The 22,655-nt window shown below is 47.5% G+C and overlaps 1 protein-coding gene across 1 annotated transcript in view; it reads left to right on the top strand.

The window, feature by feature from the left end:
• The window catches only part of LOC131202595 (store-operated calcium entry regulator STIMATE-like), a 55,284-nt gene that overhangs the window by 6,000 nt on the left and 26,629 nt on the right, over nucleotides 1–22,655 (top strand). The window contains exons 2-4 of the mRNA XM_058191697.1: nucleotides 704–752; nucleotides 2,286–2,381; nucleotides 3,819–3,940. Of these exons, the coding sequence (XP_058047680.1) occupies nucleotides 704–752; nucleotides 2,286–2,381; nucleotides 3,819–3,940 (267 nt within the window). The remainder of the gene's footprint in view (nucleotides 1–703; nucleotides 753–2,285; nucleotides 2,382–3,818; nucleotides 3,941–22,655) is intronic.

Here is a 22,655-nt window from a genome sequence, read left to right as displayed (position 1 = left end):
GGTGGGAATGGGGATTTTGCAGTATCCTTCCCCTGCCACGCCCACAGAACCGTAGAGAAAAATGTTGCATTTCACCCCTGACTAAAACGTATCAGAAATGGTTGCAGGATTTGGGTGTGGCTAGCCTAGAGAAAAAAAGGATTTTCGGGGTGGGGGGACATGATAGCAGAGTTCCAGTATTTCAGGGGCTGCCACAAAGAGGAGGCTAGCATCCTGTCAGTGTGTGAGAGAATTGAGGAGTGTTTGGAAATACTCAAACAGTATTTGCTGTGTGAGCAAGGAGACAGGAAGGAGGCTGGGCGTGGCTTAGCTCAAGTATTCTCTAGTAAAGCTGCTTCCTGTTGTGAAAGTAAAACTGAAAGTGAAACTCCTCTCCTCTGCTTGTGTTTTGCATTTGGAAAGATTTCTTTTCAGGTGGGGAGGGGAAGTAGAACTCCTTAGCACAAAGCTGTTACATGGTAAACGGCATAAAACATTGTAAAATTGGGTCCAATCATGTGAGGACCTCAATTTAGAATGGAGATTTAAAAAGTCCAGTCGTCTCTGGCTCTAGGGGTCATCTCCGAAACCTGGGTCTCTGGAAGGCCGTATGAACACACTGAATGCAACCTATTCAAGGTCCAACTAGCCAGATTGTTGTTAAATACATTTTTTCATTTATCATATTTTCAATTTTTTTTAAAAAAATATTTTCTTTTCACAGTCAAACGATTTAAGGAGCCCAAAGAAGAGAGACGATCTTGGAGAATATGGTAAAATAGAGAGAGAGAGAGTGGTGTGTGTGTGAGGGAGATTGTGGGAGCAAAATGTTTCGACGAGGTCTCACTCATCATTCAAGGTGTTGGTTACCACCTTTAAAGCGCTCCATGGCATAGGACCGGGTTATTTACGGGACCGCCTGCTGCTACCAATAGCCTCCCATCGACCCGTGCGCTCCCATAGGGAGGATGTCCTCAGGGTGCCGTCAGTCAAACAATGTCGACTGGCGACCCCCAGGGGGAGGGCCTTCTCTGTGGGGGCTCCTGCCCTCTGGAACGAGCTGCCTCCGGGGATACGACAACTCCCTGACCTCCGATGCGAACTTTCGACGTGAACTAAAGACATTTTTGTTTCATCGCGCAGGGCTGGCTTAACTTAGTTTTAATAGGGGTTTTACTAGAGTTTTAGTCTTTTTGGCCTAATTAAATTCGTTTTTTATAAAATGTTTTTTAATTTTTGTGATTCTTGTTTTTACTAGGCTGTAAACCGCCCTAAGTCCTTTGGGAGAAGGGCGGTATATAAATCAAAATAATAAATAAATAAATAAATAAATAAATCATCTTCAGGCTGGTGCTTTTAGCTTTGTGCACGAAGCCGAAAGCACCAGCCTGAAGATGATGAGTGAGACCTCGTCGAAACGTCGCCAAGATACCCTCAACCTTACACGGGAAAAGACCTGAATATGCCAAGACCTATATACCTACACCCATGAAAACCTATGAAAACAACATATATATATGTTCTGGGAGCAAGCTTTGTGCATGAAGCATGAAGCTGAAGCCTGAAGATGACGAATGAGACTTCGTCGAAACGTTGCCAAGACATTTCCAATTTTACACGGGAGAAAACCCGAACAACCAAAGACCTACATACAAACACCCGTGAAAACCTCAGAAAACATATATATGTTTTCATATATATATATATATATATATGTTTGTGTTCCACAAACATATATATATGTTTGTGTTTCATATATATATATATATGTTTGGTTCCCGCGAAAACCTCAGAAAACATATATATATAGTGTCTTGGCGACGTTTCGACGAAGTCTCATTCATCTTCGTCGAAACGAAAAAATGAATAAGAAAAGTCTCATTCACTTCGTCGAAACGTCGCCAAGACATTTCCAATTTTACGCGGGAGAAAACCCGAATAACCAAAGACCTACATACAAACACCCGCGAAAACCTCAGAAAACAAACATACATACATACATATATATATATATGTGTATGTATATATATATATATATATATATATATATATATAGAGAGAGAGAGAGAGAGAGAGAGAGAGAGAGAGAGAGAGAAAGGAGGGGGAGGGAGGGAGAGAGGCATGCAGAGGGGAGAAAGATGGATTGAGATGTAGAGATAGATAAATATATATATGGAGATGGAGATATTTTCTCTTGGAAAAGTTGGTAATGAATTTTGGCTAAAATAAAGATGAATACATTGGGAAATGTATTCTCTCCCAGGTCTTTCAAGCACTGTTGTCTCTTGAATCCAAACCCTTTCAAGGTTTTATGACACCTCCAAGCAAGGCCTGGGAGCTCTCTTCATCCACTTCGCCAACGTCTTCCTGTCTGATCTGACGGAAAAAGATCCATGCTCTCTGTGAGTTTGGTTTTTTTTGTGTAAGAAAAAATTGTGCCTTTAAACCCTTATGTTGTGACCCAGGCCCAAGTAATTATCACCAGACACAATCAGTCCTAAACAAACATACTTTATTAGAACAGCTGAGAATTACTTCATGCTTAGCTTAGTCCAAATTAAGTCCAAAACAAAGTCCTTCTGAAAAAGACCTTCCACCTTATCACAAACTTTTGTCGTCTTTGGCACCCTGCCAAAGGCTTTTCTTGGCAAGAACCCCACAAAGTTCAGAAACAGGAGACAACAAAACAAATGTAGCACTGTTGCTTGAGCTGTTGCTGCTCTTTGGGATGATTGGGAGGGGCCAATCATCTCCAGGCCTTACTCCTCAGTCGTTCCTTTTGCTTTAGCTGCTCTTGCCCTCTGGTAGCTCTTCGCATGCGTACACGAGGTACAGGCTCCTCCTCCCATCTCTGCCTCTGATGCAGAGCCCTCGTCCGAGCCTTCCCCTGACTCCAGGACTGGCCCATTGTCCTCCCCAGCCTCCTCACTGTCTGACTCCGCTGCCAGCTCTGCAGGCTGCTGGCGGACCACAACACTGTACAGTCTTTCCATCCCCCTAGATTCGTGGTTCGCAGCAAGCCATGGTTTGTTTTTTGCATCTAAATGGGGAAACGGTGGTGTATTAGACACCACAGCTTTGTAGCGAATGAGAATCCATAATCAATTTCCTCCTTGGGTTTCCTTTATATAGTTGGATTTAGATAGTTTGCAGCTCAGACTGACTGAGTTCACATATTTATTTAATTTTTTTATTATTTATATAGCTGTAGTTTAATTAGTATTTTTATAAATAATGCAAGGCGGTAAAGATGCCCAATGCTCCCTTTCTCTCCTATTTTCTCCACAACAACCCTGTGAGGTGGGTTGGGATGAAAGAGAGGGACCGGCCCAAAGTCACCCAGCCAGCTTTCATCCTTATAATGGGATTACAGTAGAGCTCACCGTCTCCTGGTGATTGGCCCAAAGTCACCCAGCTGACTTCCATGCCTAAGGCAGGACTAGAACTCACAGTCTCCTAGTGAATGGTCCAGAGTCACCCAGCTGGCTTTCATACTTCATGCAGGACTACAACTCACAGTCTCCTGGTGATTGGCCAAAGTCATCCAGCTGAATTTCATACTTGATGCAATACTACAACTCACAGTCTCCTGGTGCTGGGCTCAAAGTCACCCAGCTAGCTTTCATGCCTAACGCAGGACTAGAATTCACAGTCTCCTGGTGATGGGCCCAAAATCACCGAGCCATCTTTCATCCTTATAGTGGGATTATAAGCCCCCTTGTGGTTGGCCCAAAATTGCCCAGCCTTAGGCAGAACTAGAACTCACAGTCTCTTGGTTTCTAGCCTGGTCCTTCACCATTGGCTCTCTGAAAAAGTTTTCTCTCCTGCTTCTGCCACAGTTACCTGATGAACTTCATCTTGGATGCCACTTTGGGAATGCTGTTGATCTGGCTCGGGGTAAAAACGGTCTCGTGGATCGTGGCGTGGTGTCAGTGCGCCTATCTTGTCTTTGGCGAGTACGGTAAGTCACGGCGGCTTCCGCAGTTGCAAATTTGCCCTTTTAAGCGTCTTCAGAGATTGCATGGAAAGTATTGAAAAATCAAAACGAAACAGTGGAAGGCAGGAATTTCTTTAATTATGGAACTTGTCCCACTCCGACGACCGGGTCTAGGAAGTCCGTATCAAGCAGGGCAACGAAGCCTCTGCAGCTTTGCCAAATTCCTTCCAGGTTTCTCAGGGCAGGCAGGAGTCCAAGTTGTGACTTCAGCAAACTAGATGAGACTTTGCTTGACTCAAGGTTGGAATGCCACAAGCCGGTCCTTTATATAGGCTGTGGGGTGTGGCTCCATGACTCAGCATTTATCCAGGCCTGCCCCTCCCTTCCTTCTGCTGGCGTCGCATCTCAGATCTCCGGAAGCGAGGATCCTCCCACTGTGAATTCTCTTCAGCTGAATCTGCTGTCGGTAATTCCAGCACGTGGCTGGCTCCTTGCTCACATGCTGTAGGAGTGAGGTTTGTTTGTTCATTCCTGACATCCTGTCCGGGCATGGTGCCAGAGCCGGGGGCTGGAGGCATGACAGGCTGTTCATCTTCATTGTCAGACTCCGAGTCTGATAACAGGCCCGGGTATAGACGGGACGGGCCCAGCTGAGGAGAGGAGGGAGGACGAGGCACAACAGAACTCAATTGCAGCCTTAAATTTATAGGTAGTCCCAGGGGTGAAATGTAAAATTTGATACTATCGGTTCTGTGGGCGTGGTTTGGTAGTGGGTGGGTAATGTGACTGGGTGGGTGTGGCCAACTTTTTTTTTACTTTTAAAAGCGTTTTTTCTACAACCTCTTCGGCTGAAGAGGTTGTAAAAAAATGCTTTTAAAAGCTTCTGACGATCAGGCAACTCAGCTGGGATCATCGGAAGAATGTAGAAAAAGAATTTTCTACAACCTCTTTGGCCGAAGAGGTTTTAAAAGCATCTGACGATCCCAGCTGAGCCACGCAATCATTAAAGGCTTTTTTTTTTACTTTTAAAAGCATTTTTTCAGCAGAAGAAAAAATGCTTTTAAAAGTAAAAAAAACCCAAAAAACCTCTGATGATCACGCGGCTCAGCTGGGATGGATGGATGGGTGGGTGGGCAGGGATTTTTGCTACTGGTTCTCCGAACCATCCACCGCCATTGCTACCGGATCAGGCGATCCGGTCCAAACCGGGAGCATTTTACCCTTGGATAGTTCTCGACTTACAGCCACAATGGCACTGAAAAAAAGAGACTGATGACCAGAGGTGGGTTGTACATATTTTTACCACCGGTTTGCCGCCCGCACGCTTGTGCGCATTCGTGCATGCCTTCCATACATGTGCCTTGTCTTCCTGCATGCACCCAGCCTCGAAAACATAGCTAAATAGGATGGCATAGCGCTGGGGTGGGTGGCTGGACCCAGCCGCAATTGTTGCTACCGGTTCGCTCGAACCGGTCCAAACCGCCTGAATATCACCTCTGCTTATGACGGTTTTTCACACGTACGGCCGTTGCAGCATCCCCATGGTCACGTGATCCTCAAATTAACACGCTTGGCAATTGGTTCGTATTTATGACAGTAGTAGCGTCCCCGGGGGTCCCGTGATCCCCCTTTTGTGACCTTCCGACAAGCGAAAGTCCACGGGGGAAAGCCAGATTCGCGTCGCTACTGTGTTACTAACTTCACAATTGCACCGATTCCCTTAGCAACGGTGGCAAGAAAGGTCTTAAAATGGGGCAAAGCTCACTTTAAAAAAAACACTGTCTTTGCTTAGCCACGGAAATGTTGCCAGATGCGTCTCTAAAAACTGAAAATGCAAAAAAAAAAAAAAAAGGATCTTGTTTGATTTGAAACCCTGTGTCCGGAGATCCTGCAAGAATTGGGTTGGTCTTTTAAATAGGTCTCTTGCTAGTTGTAAAAAAAAAAAATCAGCAAAAACTTATGAGTCCCGGGTGCCCTGTGTTCGAATCCTGATGACATTTGCAGCCACATCCCAAGTGATTTTTAAAAAATATATGCCTGTAATTGTGCAAGATCACCGCAGATGGGGACTGCAGCCAAGAAACTAAAAGACGCTTGCTCCTGGGGAGGAAAGCTACGGCAAATCTAGACAGCGTACTAAAAAGCAGAGACATCACCCTGCCAACAAAAGTGTGTATAGTCAAGGCTACGGTTTTCCCAGTTGCAATGTGTGGCTGTGAAAGTTGGACCATAAGGAAGGCTGAGCGCCAAAGAATGGAGGCCTTTGAACTCTGTGTTGTGACCCAGGCCCAAATAGGTAGTAGGAAACCCAGTCTGTGAAAAAAAAAATTATTTGAGCAGCTGAGAATTACTTCATTCTCAGCGTAGTTCAACTAAATTAAAGCAAATTCCTCCCAACACAAATTCCTCAATCCTATCGCAAACCTTGGTCCAATTAGGCAAACTGCCAAAGGCCTTTCTTGGCAAAAGTTCAGAAGACACTGATACAAAATAAATGCAAGAAGACGAAGCTATCAACATTGTTTTCCGGCAAAGCCCAAACATTGTTGCTGGTCTTTTAAGCCTTATGGGAGGGGCCAATCATCTCTTGGCCCTACTCCTGAGTTGTCCTTTTTGCTTGAGCTGCTCTTGCCTTCTGGCGGCTCTTCTCATGCGTGCATTAGGAACAGGCTCCTCCTGTTCCTCTGCCTCACTATTATCAGACTCTGGAGGCTCTGGAGTCCGCACCTCACTCCCCGATGGCCCTGGGCCCACCTCAGCCTCATTGCTGTCCGACTCCATTGCCAGCTCCGCAGGCTTCTGGCGGATCACAACACTCTGGTGCTGGAGAAGACTCCTGCGAGTCCCTTGGACTGCAAGGTGATCCAACCGGTCAGTCTTAGAGGAGATCAGCCCTGACTGCTCTTTAGAAGGCCAGATCCTGAAGAGGAAACTGAAATACTTTGGCCACCTAATGAGAAGGAAGGAATCCCTGGAGAAGAGCCTAATGCTGGGAAAGATTGAGGGCAAAAGAAGAAGGGGACGGCAGAGAACGAGGTGGCTGGATGGAGTCACTGAAGCAGTCGGCATGAGCTTAAATGGACTCCAGAGGATGGTAGAGGACAGGAAGGCCTGGAGGAACGTTGTCCATGGGTTGCGATGGGTCGGACACAACTTCGCAAGTAACAACAACAACAATTGTGCAGGCTAGAAACTGCACAATTAATAAATAATAAAAATAAAGACTCATTATGACTTGGCGAAAGAATTTGCAAAAGGGTTTTGTCTTACACTGTCTCCCTATGCATAAATTTACTGAAATCCTGATTTAAGAAACCGCACAGGTAGACCTCAAATTACAATCATTTGTTCACAGTGACCGTTTTGGGTGAAAGTTAAACGGCACTGAAAAAAAGTGACTTACGACCGTTTTTCACACTTATGACCACGGCAGCATCCCCATGGTCACATGATCAAAATTTGCAAGGCTTTCCTGAATGTCTGTGTAAATCTTTTGGGGTCGTTTGCTAAATTGTTATTGCTCTTTCGATTTTTCCATTTACAAAACATTCCTGATTTGGAATTTTAGAACAAGTAATTCTGCTGAAGTTGAGCCAACACACAGTTTATTTTTTAAGAAAAGTATTTCTTAATACTTTAAATTTCAAAAGAGGTCACCAAGCATAATCATTTTTTTCCTTCTCTTCATTTTTAGTTCTGCTTTCGTATTTTGCATTTCAGGATTTGTAATTCTAGTAATGCCCCACCAGGGGGCAGCAGTTCCTACCAAATAGGGATAATTTTGCAGGTCTAAACTTTCTTTAAAAATGCTGACCAAGGGAATTGACCAGCAAGGGGCCACAGAATGTCGGCACATTTTCCTAGTCTCTCTTTGGTGTATGAAAGTTGAATTGTTGAATTGAGTGGATTTTCTCTAGGTTTAGAAAGTGACTCCTTCTGTGCTTTATTGTGGATTTCAACACCTGTAGCTATTTAGGACTGCAGCTTTTTAATTGCAAAAGACAACCTATGGGCTGTCAGGCCATCAGTAGGAGGAGGAGGAGAAGGACTGTGGGGTCCTTGTTGTTCTCTGAGCTGGGTTGTTTTCTTGCAGATGTTTCATTACCAAACTAGGTAACATCATCAGTGCTAGAAAAAAATGGGGTTGGAGCAGGAAAAGGAGGAAGCAGGAGGGGAAGAGGAGGAGGAAGAGAAGAAGGGATGGATGGATGGATGGGGAGGAGGAGGAGGAAGAGGAAGAGGATAGAAGGATAGATGGATGAATGGATGGTGGGGAGGAGGAGGAGGAAGAGGAAGAGAAGAAGGGATGGATGGATGGATGGATGGATGGATGGATGGATGGGGAGGAGGACAAAGAGAAGGATGGATGAATGGATAGATAGATAGATAGATAGATAGATAGATAGATAGATAGATAGATAGATAGATAGATAGATGATGGAGGAGGAGGAGGAGAAGGATGACGATGACAATTGTGGGGCCCTTGATGTTCTCTGAGCTGGGTTGTTTTCTTGCAGATGTTTCATTACCAAACTAGGTAACATCTTCAGTGCTAGAAAAGTATGGGGTTGGAGGAGGAAAAGGAGGAAGCAGGAGGGGAAGAGGAGGAGGAAGAGAAGAAGGGATAGATGGATGGATGGAGGAGAAGGAGGAGAACAACTGTGGTGAAGAACTGTGATGTTTTCTGAGTTTGGTTGATTTCTTGCAAACATTTCATTACCAAACTAGGTCATGACATCAGTGCTGGAAAAGAGTGAAGTTGGAGGAGGAAGAAGCAGAAAGGGAAGAGGAGGAGGAAGAGGGAAAAAAGGAGGAGGAGAAGGGATGGATAGGAGGAGGAGGAGGAGGAGGAGGACTGTGTGATCCTTGATGTTCTCTGAACTTGAGTTCTTGAAGACATTTCATTACCAAACTAGGTAACATCATCAGTGCCCATTGCACCAATGGTGTTACCTATTTGGGTAATAAAACATCTGCAAGAAAACAACCAAGCTCAGAGAACACCGAGGATTACCCCATAGTTCAACCCTGATCTACAAATATTCTCTTCTGTTGGCATCCCCAAGCAACGGAGTCTTCTCCAGAATGGATGGTCCTTAGACCGGCAAAGTTCTCCCATGGTAGACCACGAACTCAGCAAGCCCTCTAATTTTCTGTGATCTCCTGGCCCCGGGGGGCAAAGCTGCTGTAAGGCTCAACGGTTGGGAAGCCTGTCTCTTTTTCTTCCCTCTGCTGAGCTGGGAGCTGTTGTGTCTGCGCCCCCCGAGCCGGGCCCCCTGCCAGAAAGTGACTCGGAAAGTGAGGGGGAAGGGCCATCAGGACTTACCTCGGGAGCACCGGCTTCCCTGGCTCAGCTCCAGGAGCCAGAGGCAGGCCAGGTGGAAGAGATAACGAGGCCTCCGTCCCCTGCCTCTTTCCTCCCCCCAGGCCACGCCTTCAGACCCGGCTGATGGCAATCAGGCCTGACTGGACCCTAGGTTTCGTAGGCAGGAGAGGTGGGAACAACAGAAGCAGGGTTGGGGCAGGCCTAGGAAGTGTTGAGTCATGGAGCCACACACCACACAGGATATAAAGGCAGTGAGAGCTGCTGTGTCTCTTCGTAGCAGGCAAATCAACTGCTTAACTAAGAGCTGAAGTTTGTTCCTGGGTGACTCATCGGCGTCGAGGGAGATAACAGACACGCTTGGCAGACGCTCGCTAGTTTGCTGCCAGAGCTGATAGTGCCGGTTAATTAAGCCATCGCTCGGACGGAGGCGAAGGGGGACAGAACAGGAGCCAAGGGCGGGCAGGCGTTGTCATGGTGGGGTCTAAACATTCCCATCACAACTGTACGGTTTAGCAGAGCCAGTGGCCAAGCGAGCTCCTGGATTTGCTTGGAGGGGCAACGAAGGATGAGTCTGCCCACTCCCACTGGGACTTTGGGGGAACACGCGCGGTTTGGGAGGAAGCAAGCACCTGGCCTCATTGAAAACACAGGTGCCTCCCCCGCCCCCACACCACACCCCGCAAATAACGGCGTGTTCAAACAAGACAAGAAACCGATTGAGAGAAAGACCCCGTAACATAGCTGCATTCGCACAATACCTTAAGGAGGGCTTAGAATTCACTGTGGGCAGGTTTGGCCGAGGGGCCTGGGAGGGAGGTCTGTCCGCTGAGTTGTCTTACTTCTGGTTTAATGGATTGCCGAACAACCAGGAAGTGGGTTACGGTAATTGGGTTACGGTAATTCGGTTATTAAATTAAGTATGCCGTTCCAAGAGAAGAGAAAAGAGAAAAAAGAGGGGAGGGGAAGGAAGGAAGGGAAGGGAAGGGAAAGGAAGGGAAGGGAAGGGATGAGGAAAGTAAGAGGAAGGAAGGGAAGGGAAAGGAAGGGGAAGGAAGGGATGGGGAAGGGAAGGAAAGGAAGGGAAAGGAAGGGAAGGGATGAGGAAAGTAAGAGGAAGGAAGGGAAGGGGAAGGAAGGGGAAGCAAGGGATGGGGAAGGGAAGGAAAGGAAAGGGAAGGAGAAAGGAAAGGAAGTAAATGGATGAGGAAGAGAAGGAAAGGGAAAGAAAATAAAGGAAGGGAAGGGAAGGGAAGGGAAAGAAGGGAAGGATAGGAAGGAGGAAAGGAAGGGAAGAGAAAGGAAAGGAAAGGAAGGGATGGGGAAGGGAAGGGAAGGAAAGAAAAGGAAGGGAAGGGAAGAAAGGAAGGGAAAGGAAGGGAAGGAAAGGAAGGGAAGGGAAGAAAGGAAGGGAAAGGAAGGAAAGGAAGGGAAGGGATGAAGAAAGGAAAGGAAGGGAAGGGAAGGAGAAAGGAAAGGAAGCAAATGGATGAGGAAGAGAAGAAAAGGAAAAGAAAATAAAGGAAAGGAAAGGAAGGAAAAGGAAGGGAAGGAAAGGAAGAAGAAAGGAGGAAGGGAAAGGAAGGGAAAGGAAAGGAAGGGATGAGGAAAGTAAGGGGAAGGAAGGGATAAGGAAAGTAAGGGGAAGGAAGGGATGGGGAAGGGAAGGGAAGGAGAAAGGAAAGGAAGTAAATGGATGAGGAAGGGAAGGAAAGGAAGGGAAGGGAAGGGAAAGAAGGGAAGGAGAGGAAGGAAGAAGGAAAGGAAAGGAAAGGAAAGGAAAAGGGAAAAAGAAGGGAGAAAGGAAGGAAAGGAAACAAACCCTAACCCTAACCTTCTACTGGTCATATGGGGCATTGTAGAGCTTTGATTTGATAAACCAACATTTTCCCAATTTGGCCACTGTTAAGATGCGTGGACATCCGCTCCCAGAAACCCCCCCCCGCCAGTGTGTCATCAGAGATTTGAGGCCTGTTGTCCAACCCTATGCTTATCTTTGGAAATCTCTATTGTTCAGAGCTGAGCTGGAATTTCATAATTCCTCCGTAGCTAGTCTGGTTGAAATATTTGGATGGATTCAGCTCAGTGGTGCATTGCCCCCAGTTCAGACCAGTTCTGGCGAACCGGTAGTAAAACCGGGGGGGGGGACTCTGACATCATCAGGAAGCTTCTGCGCATGTGCAGAAGCAAGCGCGCGCAGGCAATCCCGCTGCAAACCGGTAGTAAAGGTTAATTAGAACTCAGCCGCTGGGTGAGATCATCAGTGGTTTCGGTGTGAGGTACCAGCTGTACGCGGATGACACCCAGCTGTACTTTTCCACACCGGACCACCCCAACGAAGCTATCGAAGTGCTGTCCCGGTGTCTGGAGGCCGTACGGGTCTGGATGGGGAGAAACAGGCTCAAGCTCAATCCCTCCAAGACAGAGTGGCTGTGGATGCCGGCATCCCGGTACAGTCAGCTAAATCCGCGGCTGACCATCGGTGGTGAGTCATTGGCCCCGATGGAGAGGGTGCGCAACTTAGGCGTCCTCCTGGATGAACAGCTGTCTCTAGAAGATCATTTGACGGCGGTCTCCAGGAGAGCGTTCTACCAGGTTCGCCTGGTGCGCCAGTTGCGCCCCTTTCTGGACCGGGATGCCCTATGCACGGTCACCCACGCACTCGTGACGTCTCGCCTGGATTACTGCAACGCTCTCTACATGGGGCTTCCCTTGAAGGGCATCCGGAGGCTACAGTTAGTCCAGAATGCGGCTGCGCGGGTGATAGATGGAGCCCCTCGTGGCTCCCGCATAACACCCATTCTGCGCAGGCTGCACTGGCTACCTGTGGCCTTCCGGGTGCGCTTCAAGGTTTTGGTGACCATCTTCAAAGCGCTCCATGGCATAGGGCCGGGTTATCTACGGGACCGCCTACTGCTACCAGATACCTCTCACCGACCCGTGCGCTCTCACAGAGAGGGACTCCTCAGGGTGCCGTCAGCTAGGCAGTGTCGTCTGGCGACGCCCAGGGGAAGGGCCTTCTCTGTGGGGGCTCCCGCCCTCTGGAACGAACTCCCCCCAGGACTCCGTCAACTTCCGGACCTCCGAACCTTCCGTCGCGAGCTCAAGACACATTTATTCATCTGTGCAGGACTGGCTTAGATTTTAAATTTATAGGGGTTTTAAATTGGTTTTAATATTTATATTTCTATTTTTAATAATTGGGCATTAGAATAAGTTTTTTAATGATTATTTTAATTTGTATATAGATGTTTTATATGCCTGTGAACCGCCCTGAGTCCTTTGGGAGATAGGGCGGTATACAAATTTGAATAATAAATAAATAAATAAATAAATCCCTGATTTAGCTTCAAGGTGTTACGGAAATTCTGCCGTCGTCCTTAGCACGACGAATGAAGCGAGCCATTTTATTTTGGCAAGGCACGTCACGGGAACATAAGAACTTGATTTGTGAACCCTGATGTAGAGATCAAGGTGTTGTATGAACCGCCAACTCAAGCATTTCACAACCAAGGGAGGAGTTTTAAACCCAGCATGTCAGAGTCTTGCACCAGGTTGGGCGAGGAAAACAGAAATGCCAGGCTCCACCAGGCTGGGAGACTCCAGTAATTTATATTCTGTTTTCATGTACTTCAAGGGAGTAATAAATCTCTCATATTCTCTCTTGCTTTCTTGCTCTCTCTCTCCCCCTCTCTCTCCCTTCCTCCTCCCTCTCTCTGTCTCTTTCTGTCTCTCTCCCTTTCCCTCCCTTTCTCTCTCTTGATCTCTCTCCCTCCTTCTCTCCCTCCCTCTCTTTCTCTCTCCCTCTCCCTCTCCCTCCCGCTCTCTCTCTGTCTCTCTCTCTTTCTGTCTGTCTCTCTCCCCCTCCCTCTCTTTCTCTCTCCCTCTCCCTTTCCCCCCTCTCTCCCCCTCTCTCCCCCTCTCCTTCTTCCTCCCCCACTCTCTCCCCCTCCCTCTCTCTCTCTCTCCTCCTCCTCTCCCCTCTTCTTCTCCTCCTCCTCTCTCTCCCTCCTCCTCTCTCTCTGTCTCTCCCCTCTTCTTCTCCCTCTCCCTCTCCCTCCCTCCCTATCTCCTCCTCCTCTCTCTCTGTCTCTCTCCTCTCCTCCTCTCTCCCTCTCCTCTCTCTGTCTCTGTCTTTCTCCCTCTCTGTCTTTCCCTTCCCCATCTCCCCCACTCCTTCTCCCTCTCTCTCTCTATCTCCTCCCCTCTCCCTCTCTGTCTCTTTCTGTCTCTCTCTCTCTGTCTCTCCTCTCTCTATGTCTCTGTCTCTCTCCACCTCTCTGTCTCTCCCTTCCCTCTCTCCTTCCCCCCATCTCCCTCTCTCTCCCTCCCTCCCTCCCTCCCTCTCTGTTTCTCTCCCTCCTCCCTCTCCCCCTCTCCTCCTTCCTCCTCTCTGTCTCTTTCTGTCTCTCTCCCTTTCCCTCCCTTTCTCTCTCCCTCCCTCTCCCTCCTTCTCTCCCTCCCTCTCTCTCTCTCTCCCTCTCCCTCTCCCTCCCGCTCTCTCTCTGTCTCTCTCTTTCTGTCTGTCTCTCTCCCTCCCTCTCTTCTCTCTCTCTCCTCTCCCTTTCCCCTCTCTCCCTCTCTCTCCCTCTCCTTCTTCTCCCCCACTCTCTCCTCCTCTCTCTCTCTCTCTCTCCTCCTCCTCTCCCCTCTTCTTCTCCTCCTCCTCTCTCTCCCTCCTCCTCTCTCTCTGTCTCTCCCCTCTTCTTCTCCCTCTCCCTCTCCCTCCCTCCCTATCTCCTCCTCCTCTCTCTCTGTCTCTCTCCTCTCCTCCTCTCTCCCTCTCCTCTCTCTGTCTCTGTCTTTCTCCCTCTCTGTCTTTCCCTTCCCCATCTCCCCCACTCCTTCTCCCTCTCTCTCTCTATCTCCTCCCCTCTCCCTCTCTGTCTCTTTCTGTCTCTCTCTCTCTGTCTCTCCTCTCTCTATGTCTCTGTCTCTCTCCACCTCTCTGTCTCTCCTTCCTCTCTCCTTCCCCATCTCCTCTCTCCCTCCCTCCCTCCCTCCCTCTCTGTTTCTCTCCTCCTCCCTCTCCCTCTCTCCTCCTTCCTCCTCTCTGTCTCTTTCTGTCTCTCTCCCTTTCCTCCCTTTCTCTCTTGATCTCTCTCCTCCTCTCCTCCCTCTCTTCTCTCTCCTCTCCCTCTCCCTCCCGCTCTCTCTGTCTCTCTCTCTTTCTGTCTGTCTCTCTCCCTCCCTCTCTTCTCTCTCTCTCCTCTCCCTTTCCCCTCTCTCCCCTCTCCCCTCTCCTTCTTCTCCCCCACTCTCTCCTCCTCTCTCTCTCTCTCTCTCCTCCTCCTCTCCCCTCTTCTTCTCCTCCTCCTCTCTCTCCCTCCCTCTCTCTCTCTCTGTCTCTCCCCTCTTTCTCTCCCTCTCTCCTCCTCCCTATCTCCTCCTCCTCTCTCTCTGTCTCTCTCCTCTCCTCCTCTCTCCCTCTCCTCTCTCTGTCTCTGTCTTTCTCCCTCTCTCTCTCCCCTCTCCTCCCTCTCCCCTCTCCTTCTCCCTCTCTCTCTATCTCCTCCCCTCTCCCCTCTGCCTCCTTCTCTCCCTCTCTCTGTCTCTCCTCTCTCTATGTCTCTGTCTCTCTCCACCTCTCTGTCTCTCCCTTCCCTCTCTCCTTCCCCCCATCTCCCTCTCTCTCCCTCCCTCCCTCCCTCCCTCTCTGTTTCTCTCCCTCCTCCCTCTCCCCCTCTCCTCCTCCTTCCCTCCTCTCTCTCTCTCTCTCCCTCCGTCCAAGCGGCAAGCAAAATATTTTCTCTTTAAATGGAAGTGACCTTTTCAGCTCTGGTTTTTTTCCTTTTTCTTTTATAAGAGCAGTGTAAAAATGCTCCTTCGCTGGGCTTTTCCTCACGGCTGTCAACATTGCTGCAATCCCCACCCCCTCTCCGCTTAAGCAAGTGTTTGCGAAGATTGATTTTACCCAGGCTCTTTTTTTTTTTTTTTAAATGGAGCTTAATGCGCAGTGTTTGCTTGGGGACTTGACATCAACACAGATTGGAAATCATTTTAGCGTTCGGATGAAGGACAACGGAGGCATTGCATGAAGTTTGGGGCAAGAACGTTGTGGAGAAAGAAAGAAAAAAAAAACACCCTAGAAACTCTAAATGTCTGTGGAGATTCTCAGCCATCCAGATACTTTTTCAGGAGGCAGCTGGAATTTCTGGTTTTCCTTTGAAGACGTTTCGCTTCTCATCCCAGAAGCTTCTTCAGCTCTGACTGGATGGTGGGGAAATGGAAGGATTTATACTCCTGGCAGACAGCTGGTCATCTGCATCCTTTTAGAGACTCCTTGAGGCCACTTGGAGGTTTATTTGCATCCTCAGGGTCACCCGAGTAGTGCAAAGCCTGACGACACAGAGAAACCTGCACACAGCCTCAACGACTCTCTACAAAGGATGCAAAGGACCAGTTGACTGCAAGGAATATTTGTTGTTGTTCGTTGCAAAGTTGTGTCCAACCCATCACGACCCCATGGACAAGGTTCCTCCAGGCCTTCCTGTCCTCTACCATCCTCTGGAGTCCATTTAAGCTCACGCCTACTGCTTCAGTGACTCCATCCAGCCACCTCGTTCTCTGTCGTCTCCTTCTTCTTTTGCCCTCCATCGTTCCCAGCATTATTTTATTTATTTATTTTATTTATTTTTATACTTTTATACCGCACCATCTCCCGTAGGACTCAGGGCGGTTCACAGACATATTAAAAATACGACAATAATAAATAAGCAATTTAAAACCCAATTAAAACAAGATATTATAATCGCCAAATCACTAAAACAGTAAAAAACCGGTTAAAACCCATTAAAATTGACTAAAATATATTATTTTTAGGCTAGTCCAGCTCGTTGAAATAATAAAGTCTTCAGTTCACGCCTGAAGGTCCGGAGGTCAGGGAGTTGCCGTAACCCTGGAGGAAGCTCGTTCCACAGAGCCGGTGCTGCCACAGAGAAGGCCCTCCCCCTGGGGGTCGCCAACCTGTATTGCTTGGTCAACGGCACCCGGAGGAGGCCCGCTCTGTGGGAGCGCACCGGTCGTTGGGAGGCTATCAGCGGCAGAAGGCGGTCTCGTAGATACCCCGGTCCTAAGCCATGGAGCGCTTTAAAGATGATAACCAGAACCTTGAATTGCACCCGGAAGGCTACCGGCAGCCAGTGTAGGCCGCGCAGGATAGGTGTTATATGGGAGCAACGCGGTGCTCCCTCTATCACCCGCGCGGCCGCATTCTGGACTAACTGGAGCCTCCTGGTGCTCTTCAAGGGGAGCCCCATGTAGAGAGCATTGCAATAGTCCAGGCATTAGGCTCTTCTCCAGGGAGTCCTTCCTTCTCATAAGGTAAGGAGTATAAATCCTTCCATTTCCCCACCATCCAGTCAGAGCTGAAGAAGCTTCTTGGATGAGAAGCGAAACGTCTTCGAAGGAAAACCAGAAAGTCCAGTTGCCTCTTGGAAAAAGCACTTTGGGACCTAGAAACTTTAGTGCAGTTTCAGTTTGACAACTTTTGGGTGGACTTCAATTCCCAAATTATGGCTTATGCCGTATGGGGCTTGGTAGGTTAGCGATCAGATCCGTGAATCGCACCCAAAACCAACGGGCAATGAGCGCAGCTTGCGAAGCAAAGGTGTAACGTGGGTATATTGAGGCAGGCCCATCGCTGCCTGTACCAATGCTTTCTGGACCAGTCGAAGCTTCCCAGCTGGTCTTCAAGGGCAGTCCCAGGTAGAGCATGTTGCAGTAGTCAAACCGACAGAAGATAATATTTGTCGTTTGGGGCTACACCGTGGGGTCCTTGATGTCCTCTGAGCTTGGTGCTTTGCTTGCAGACGTTTCGTGACCCATCTGGGTAACGTCGTCAGTGCGTTGACGCAAATCGGTGCATCAGTGCAGTAACACTGATGATGCTACCTAGTTGGGTCGCGAGATGTCTGCAAGAAAACAGCCAAGCTCAGAGAGCAGCAAGGACCAAACTGCAGGATATGACTAGGGTGTGATAATTATTGGAAAACAGCTTGGGTGAAGTTAGAATCCAGTCTGGTTTTTCACTTGTCTGCAGTTACTGCCATATCTTCTATCCCAGAATTCTTTTCATTTCATTTCATTTATTTATTTTGTCATAACAATATATGTAGGTATCATACAAAAAGATTATATAATATATAAACACATATATGGGTAAATATAAGGAGGTATAAGCATATATGTATATAGGAAGAAGAAAAGAAAAACAATAGGACAGGAACGGTAGGCACGTTTGTGCTCTTATGCACGCCCCTTATGGTCCTCTTAGGAATGGGGTGAGGTCACTAGTAGACAGTTTTTGGTTGAAGATTTTTGGATTATGGAAAGAGACCACAGAGTCAGGTAAAGTGTTCCAAGCACTGATGATTCTGTTACAGAAGTCATATTTTCTGCAATCTAGATTAAAGCGGTTTACATTAAGTTTAAATCTATTGGTTGCCCTTGTATTATTGCAATTGAAGCTGAAGTAGTCTTTAACAGGAAGGACATTACAATAGATGATTCTGTGAGTTAAACTTAGGTCTTGTCGAAGGCGACGGAGTTCCAAGTTTTCTAAGCCTAGGATTTCAAGTCTGGTGGGATAAGGTATTTTGTTGTTTTCAGAGGAATGGAGAACTCTTCTTGTAAAATATTTCTGGACACGTTCAATTGTATTGATGTCAGAGATGTGGTGAGGGTTCCAAACAGGTGAGCTGTATTCTAGAATTGGTCTAGCAAATGTTTTATATGCTCTGGTTAGTAGTGTGGTGTTTTTGGAAAAGAAGCTACGCAAAATTAGGTTTACAACTCTTAGAGCTTTTTTTGCTATGTAGTTGCAGTGGGCTTTGGCACTTAGATCATTTGACATGAAAACTCCAAGGTCTTTAACGGGAATGGGGTCATCTGTAAGGTAATGTCCATCTAGTATGTACTTAGTGTTTGGGTTCTTTTTTCCTATATGTAAGACTGAGCATTTGCTGCTTGAGATTTGGAGTTGCCAAGTTTTAGACCAAGCGGTTAGATGATCAAGGTCTTTTTGGATGATAGATGCATTGTCTGTGGTGTTAAATTGTTTTAATTGTTTTTAATTTTTTTTAATTGTTTTTAGACTGTATTTATCTGGTTTTAAATGCCTGTAAACCGCCCTGAGTCCTTTGGGAGATAGGGCGGTATATAAATATGAATAATAAAATAAATAAATAAATAAAATAAATAGTTTGACATCGTCAGCAAAGAGAACACAATTACTTGAGATATGGTCACAAAGATCATTAATGTATAGTACGAAGAGTGTTGGTTAATTCTTTTGTCTTTCTTATCGATAATTGTTAAGTCTGGGAGGGCGTTACGTGGCAGGTGCTGGTCTGTTTGAATTCCAAAGTCCCAGAACACTTTAGCTTCTACATTTCCTATTCCTTGGCTCTATTTTGCGGTCCCACCCTTGGCGTATTATGTATAAACAAAATACCAGCATAACTACAGTAGACCCCTCAATTATATGCCATCAACTCGGCGTCGAGGCTTAGCAAACACACCCAACCGTAGTTTGTTTTTTTTAAAAAAAAATGGGTGTAACCTTGGAGTTAGTGGAATCATTTGCAATGACTCGTTTGTGAGTAACAGTTGTGAGTGCTGCTGCTGAGATACTTGTGTAAAACAACCCTCTGGGGGTAGCTGTGACATTAATTGAGATCAAGAAATAGGATAAGATATGAAGAACAGTTGCAGGAACTCGGTATGTCTAGTTTAATAAAAAGAAGGACTAGGGGCCTCTGGTGGCTCAGACTGCTAAGACAGTCTGTTATTAACACAGCTGCTTGCAATTACTGCAGGTTCAAGTCCCACCAGGCCCAAGGTTGACTCAGCCTTCCATCTTTTATAAGGTAGGTAAAATGAGGACCCAGATTGTAGGGGGCAATAAGTTGACTTTGTATATAGTATACAAATGGATGAAGATTATTGCTTAACATAGTGTAAGCCGCCCTGAGTCTTTGGAGAAATGCAAATAAATAAATAAATAGGGGAGACATGATAGCAGTGTTCCAATATCTCAGGGGCTGCCACAAAGAAGAGGGAGTCGGGCTGTTCTCCAAAGCCCCTGAGGGTAGAACAAGAAGCAATGGGTGGAAACTGATCAAGGAAAGAAGCAACTTAGAACTAAGGAGAAAATTCCTGACAGTTAGAACAATCAATAAGTGGAACAACTTGCCTGCAGAAGTTGTGAATGCTCCAACACTGGAAATTTTTAAGAAAATGTTGGATAACCATCTGACTGAGATGGTGTAGGGTTTCCTGCCTGGGCAGGGGGTTGGACTAGAAGGCCTCCAAGGTCCCTTCCAACTCTGTTGTTATATTATATTATAAGCAGGTCAGACAGTTTAAGAACCATTGGCATAGATCAGTGGTGACGAACCTTTTACTCACTGAGTGCCAAACAGGTACGCACTTCGCTTATGTGCGGCTTCTCCCCTGGGCGCTGGGCGCGCAACCACACCATTTTCAAATGCACACGGCTTTTGCGCGTGGCCCCCTGTGTGCTGTGTGCACCATCTGTGCTTGCACACGGCTTTCACACGGCTCTCCCCCGTGCACTGTGCATGCAATTGCACCATCTGTGCCTGCACACCCCTTTCATACATGCAACGCACAAATGCCATCTGCGCATGGCGCGCGCTGCACGCAGGTACTTGCGCGCATGGACAGGAGAGCTCTGAAGACCAGCTGGGTGTCGTGTCCACTCCTCCGCTGACGGCCGGGTCAGGGAAATCCGAATCAGGCTTGCCTCTGCAGCTCTGCCCAAAGTCCTAGCAAAGTCCTCAGAGCAGGCAGGAGACCAGTAAGTGACTTCAGCAAGATAAGTTCGACTTTTGCCTGACTCAGTGACTGCCAGAAAGTAGATCCTTTATATAGGCCATGGGGTGTGGCTCCATGACTCAGCACTTATCCAGGCCTGCCCCTCCCTTCCTTCTGTTGCCTCCGCCTATCCAATCTTCTGATGCGAGGGTCACTCCAATCAGCTGTTGTTGGGAGTAAACCCTCCTCAGGCTCACATGCTGTGGAGGAGGGGGAGGGGTCTAGCTGCTCCGTTTGCCTGGGCATGGAGTCAGGGCTGGGGCCGAGAGGTGCTCCTTCTTCTGCAGTTTGTCTGGGCATGGAGCCAGGACTGGGGCCGGGAGGCATACATTCCTCCGTGTTCGGGAGCAGATAAGAAGGCCCCGGCTGCTCTGAGGGCGGGCAAGACACAACACTGGGTCTCCGGAATTGCGTGCATGCGCACTGGAGGCCTGAAAACCAGCTGGGGGGCGGATGCATGCACAGCTACAGGTGAGTTGGGCGACAGCTCGCGTGCCTGGAAAAATGGCTCTGTGTGCCATCTTGGGTATGTGTGCCATAGTTTCGCCATCATGGGTATAATTGGACAATTCCTATGCAGGAATTGGGTATGTCTAGTTCAGGAGTCAGCAACCTGCAGCTCTGGAGCCGCATGTGGTTCTTTCATCCTTCTGCTGCGGCACCTTGTCGATGGTCGGCGCCACAATTTTGAGAGGCGCTTTCGGTTACTGGAGGGGGAGAGGGGGAAACATGGCATCCCAGAAGGAGACTCTATGGCAAGGGGCAGGTTTTCTGGTCGGCTCCACAATTGATAGGGCTTTTGGTTAGGACAACTGAGGAAAAAGGACACCGCACTAGGAGGAGACTCTGTGGTGGGGGAACCAAACTTCCGGTCGGCTCCAGAATTGAACGGGGAGCTTCTGGTTAGGACCTTTGTGGCTCTCTGAGGGTTTAAGGTTGCCGACCCCTGTTCTAGTTGAATGACAAGAAGGACTAAGTGGGGACATGATAGCAGTCTTCCAATATTTGAGGGGTTGCCCTAAAGAAGAGGAGGTCAACCAGTGGTGGGATTCAGCCAGTTCGCACCACTTCGGGAGAACCGGTTATTAACTTTCTCAGCAGTTTGGCAAACTGGTTGTTGGAAGAAATCATTAGGGCAGAGAACCAGTTGTTAAATTACTTGAATCCCATCACTGGATAGATAGACAGACAGACAGACAGACAGACAGACAGACAGATAGATAGATAGATAGATAGATAGATACTGTAGGTAGGTAGGGAAGGAGGTAGGTAGGTAGGTAGGTAGGTAGGTAGGTAGATGATAGATAGATAGATAGATAGATAGATAGATAGATAGATAGATAGATAGATAGATACTGTAGGTAGGTAGGGAAGGAGGTAGGTAGGTAGATAGGTAAGTAGGTAGGTAGGTAGGTAGATAGATGATAGATAGATAGATAGATAGACAGACAGACAGACAGACAGACAGACAGACAGACAGACAGACAGACAGATAGATAGATAGATACTGTAGGTAGGTAGGGAAGGAGGTAGGTAGGTAGGTAGATAGGTAGGTAGGTAGGTGGGTAGGTAGGTAGATAGACGATAGATAGATAGATGGATAGATAGATAGATAGATAGATAGATAGATAGATAGATAGATAGATAGATAGATAGATGGATGGATGGATGGATGGATGGATGGATGGATGGATGGATGGATGGATGGATGGATAGATAGATAGATAGATAGATAGATAGATAGATAGATAGATAGATAGATAGATAGATAGATAGATATGATAGAGATAGAGAGGTAGATGATAGGTATATAGATGATAGAGATAAATAGAAGATAGATAGATAGATACAGTGGTGGGATTCAGCCAGTTCGCACCACTTCGGGAGAACCGGTTGTTAACTTTCTCAGCAGTTTTGCAAACTGGTTGTTGGAAGAAATCATTAGGGCAGAGAACCGGTTGTTAAATGACTTGAATCCCATCACTGGGGTCGACCTGTTCCCCAAAGCACTTGAAGGCAGAACAAGAAGCAATGGATGGAAACCAAGCAAGGAGAGAAGCAACCTAGTACTAAGAAGGATTCGGTCCGTGGGGTGCTTAGATTTGGCCTGTGGGGCAGCTGTGGAAACGGCGAAGGACCGGCCCGTGGTGCCTCTGCCAGCGAAAATGCAGCTCTGGGGGCCCCTCCGAGCTCCGCACGCGGCCCCCTCAAGCTCTGTTTTCACTGGCAGAGGGATAGCAAAACAAACTAAAAACAAAACAAAAGGAGAAATGTTTTCTATTTGAGCATCCAAGAAGGGACAGGGAAGGAGAAAGGAAAGGCAAAGAAAAAGAAAGGAAGGTGGGAAGAGAGCAAGGAAGGAAAAAGAAGGAAAGAGGGGAAGGAAGAAGAAAGGAGAAGGAAGAGGGAAGGAAAAAGAAGGAAAGGGAAGGAAGGAAGGAAGGAAGGAAGGAAGGAAGGAAGGAAGGAAGGAAGGAAGGAAGGAAGGAAGGAAGGAAGGAAGGAAAAGTTATGGGTGCTTCATCATGTGGATGCCGGCACCCCGATTCAGTCAGCTGCAGCCGCGGCTGACTGTTG

The sequence above is a fragment of the Ahaetulla prasina genome, chromosome 7 (assembly GCF_028640845.1).
Source record: "Ahaetulla prasina isolate Xishuangbanna chromosome 7, ASM2864084v1, whole genome shotgun sequence".
NCBI classification, from domain to species: Eukaryota; Metazoa; Chordata; class Lepidosauria; order Squamata; family Colubridae; genus Ahaetulla; species Ahaetulla prasina.
Note: the sequence above shows the minus strand (reverse complement) of the source record. Positions and strands in the feature narration are given on the sequence as shown.